This window comes from Lithobates pipiens, unplaced genomic scaffold (assembly GCF_037356315.1).
Source record: "Lithobates pipiens isolate NorthernLeopardFrog02 unplaced genomic scaffold, aLitPip1_a1.2 Scaffold_27, whole genome shotgun sequence".
Classification (NCBI taxonomy): Eukaryota; Metazoa; Chordata; class Amphibia; order Anura; family Ranidae; genus Lithobates; species Lithobates pipiens.
The window spans coordinates 228,671,361-228,674,136 of NW_027507788.1; the positions used below are offsets into that span (position 1 = coordinate 228,671,361).

At 53.6% G+C, this 2,776-nt stretch overlaps 1 protein-coding gene across 1 annotated transcript in view; it reads left to right on the forward strand.

The window, feature by feature from the left end:
• Nucleotides 1–2,449: 2,449 nt before the first annotated feature.
• Nucleotides 2,450–2,776, forward strand: part of LOC143934610 (uncharacterized) — a 102,046-nt gene continuing 101,719 nt past the window's right edge. Inside the window, exon 1 of the mRNA XM_077458358.1 lies at nucleotides 2,450–2,675. Within this exon, the coding sequence (XP_077314484.1) occupies nucleotides 2,546–2,675 (130 nt within the window). The 5' untranslated portion in view covers nucleotides 2,450–2,545. The remainder of the gene's footprint in view (nucleotides 2,676–2,776) is intronic.

The following is a 2,776-nucleotide window of genomic DNA, read 5'->3' on the forward strand; positions in this document are numbered from 1 at the left end:
TCTAGAAATCTTCTCTCCGGAGATGACCGGTCCTCTTCACTGGCACTGTATGGTTGAATTGGATCTGACATTTACCGTACGTCGAAGAAGGTCCCGGCGGCTGCCCCGCCCCTTCCTGTCTCATCCATTCACAAAAGTCTTTGGATTGTGTCCACAGAATGTTCTCTGGGCGAGGACGGAAGGGTAAACAGACTCCCCCTCCTCTATTCACAGACGCTGTTGCATTTACAAGACAAGGAGTGTTGTGAATGGAGGAGAGGATGGGAAGGGGCGGGCATCCGTTGGGACCTTCTTCAATGTACGGCAATGTTAGATACAAGGCGATTAACCCATACAGTGCCAGAGGTTCAGCACTGTAAAGAGGGCCGGTCATCACTGCAGAGACCATTTCTATAGTAAGGAGAAAACAGCAGGATGTGGGATGAGCTTTACTTCCGGTCACTTATGTGATTGGAGCTGTAGCCAAAAAACCCACAAAACTTTAATTCAGGGGACTCCAACTCTCTAAACAAAGGGGCCGAACTGTGGCCAGTGGGAGTAAAAACTGTCCTGGTGTCAGTGGGAGGAATAGTGCCCCATCATTGGTGTCAGTGGGGGAATAGTGCCCCATCATTGGTATCAGTGGGGGGAATAGTGCCCCATCATTGGTGTCAGTGGGGGAATAGTGCCCCATCATTGGTATCAGTGGGGGGAATAGTGCCCCATCATTGGTGTCAGTGGGGGAATAGTGCCCCATCATTGGTATCAGTGGGGGGAATAGTGCCCCATCATTGGTATCAGTGGGGGGAATAGTGCCCCATCATTGGTGTCAGTGGGAGGAATAGTGCCCCATCATTGGTGTCAGTGGGAGGAATAGTGCCCCATCATTGGTGTCAGTGGGGGGGGGGGAATAGTGCCCTATCATTGGTGTCAGTGGGAGGAATAGTGCCCCATCATTGGTGTCAGTGGGGGGGGGGGGGGAATAGTGCCCTATCATTGGTGTCAGTGGGAGGAATAGTGCCCCATCATTGGTGTCAGTGGGGGGGGGAATAGTGCCCCATCATTGGTGTCGGTGGGAGGAATAGTGCCCCATCATTGGTGTCAGTGGGAGGAATAGTGCCCCATCATTGGTGTCAGTGGGAGGAATAGTGCCCCATCATTGGTGTCAGTGGGGGGGGGGGAATAGTGCCCTATCATTGGTGTCAGTGGGAGGAATAGTGCCCCATCATTGGTGTCAGTGGGGGGGGGGGAATAGTGCCCTATCATTGGTGTCAGTGGGAGGAATAGTGCCCCATCATTGGTGTCAGTGGGGGGGGGAATAGTGCCCCATCATTGGTGTCGGTGGGAGAATAGTGCCCTATCATTGGTGTCGGTGGGAGGAATAGTGCCCTATCATTGGTGTCAGTGGGAGGAATAGTGCCCCGTCATTGGTGTCAGTGGGAGGAATAGTGCCCCATCATTGGTGTCAGTGGGGGGGAATGGTGCCCCATCATTGGTGTCAGTGGGGGGAAATGGTGCCCCGTCATTGGTGTCAGTGGGGGGGGAATGGTGCCCCATCATTGGTGTCAGTGGGAGGAATGGTGCCCCATCATTGGTGTCAGTGGGAGGAATGGTGCCCCATCATTGGTGTCAGTGGGAGGAATGGTGCCCCATCATTGGTGTCAGTGGGAGGAATAGTGCCCCATCATTGGTGTCAGTGGGAGGAATAGTGCCCCATCATTGGTGTCAGTGGAGGAATAGTGTCCCATCATTGGTGTCAGTGGGAGGAATGGTGCCCCATCATTGGTATCAGTGGGAGGAATAGTGCCCCATCATTGGTGTCAGTGGGAGGAATAGTGTCCCATCATTGGTGTCAGTGGGAGGAATGGTGCCCCATCATTGGTATCAGTGGGGTGGAATAGTGCCCCATCATTGGTGTCAGTGGGGGGAATAGTGCCCCATCATTGGGGTGTCAGTGGGGGGGGGGGCGTAGTTTGGAGATCACCACTTTAAACTTGGCTTCAGCTTTAATTGATGATCCCTTTAAAATAAACCATGAAGGCATAAAAAGCACTAATTGTGATTTTCTTTGGGGGGGGGGGGGTCGGATACTTACAGGGGAACCTCTGCTGATGTTTCCTCCTTAGTCACTGTTAGCTATTTATATTCCTTACTTGCTGGTGGTGGGGGTGTAATGGTGTGGGGGATGGGATATCACCTGGTTCAGGCTGGTAGGGGCCACAGAGTATAACTTTGCCCCCAGGGGCCCATGATGATAAGACTGCCCCCCCCATGTTCTCGGTCGGGACTGCTGCACCCCGTGTAATGACCCCCCCCCCCCCCCCCCCGGTCACATCTTCTGCTCCGCTGCGCTCCGTCTGGGGAGTTTTGGAGTTGTTGGCGGTTGTGCAGCTTCATGATGAAGAAATCACCTGCGCAGCAGAGCTGGAAATCCAGTTTCCTGATTGCCGGGGGGGGGGGGGGGGGGGGAGCGGATATTCTTCCAGGAGGTTTGTATAATTCGTATAATTTCTGGGACCGCGCCGCTGACGCCGAGTCATTCAATACGCAAATACTTGACTCTGAGATGTCAGGAGAGCTCCACACACAGAGGAGGTCACCTGCCCGGTCTTGTGTTCTGCATGGAGGAGGTGATGACAGGAGTCGGCCACGCCAAGCCATTGTCTGCGTGCCGCCGGAACATTCCTTCTGCTGTGGTATGTGCTCTGTGGGGTTACTTTGCCTTTTCCCTTTTGTAACGCTTGGTTTGTTATTAGAGTGTTAGCAGTGCGGTGAGGTGGAGCCATTGTTACCATTC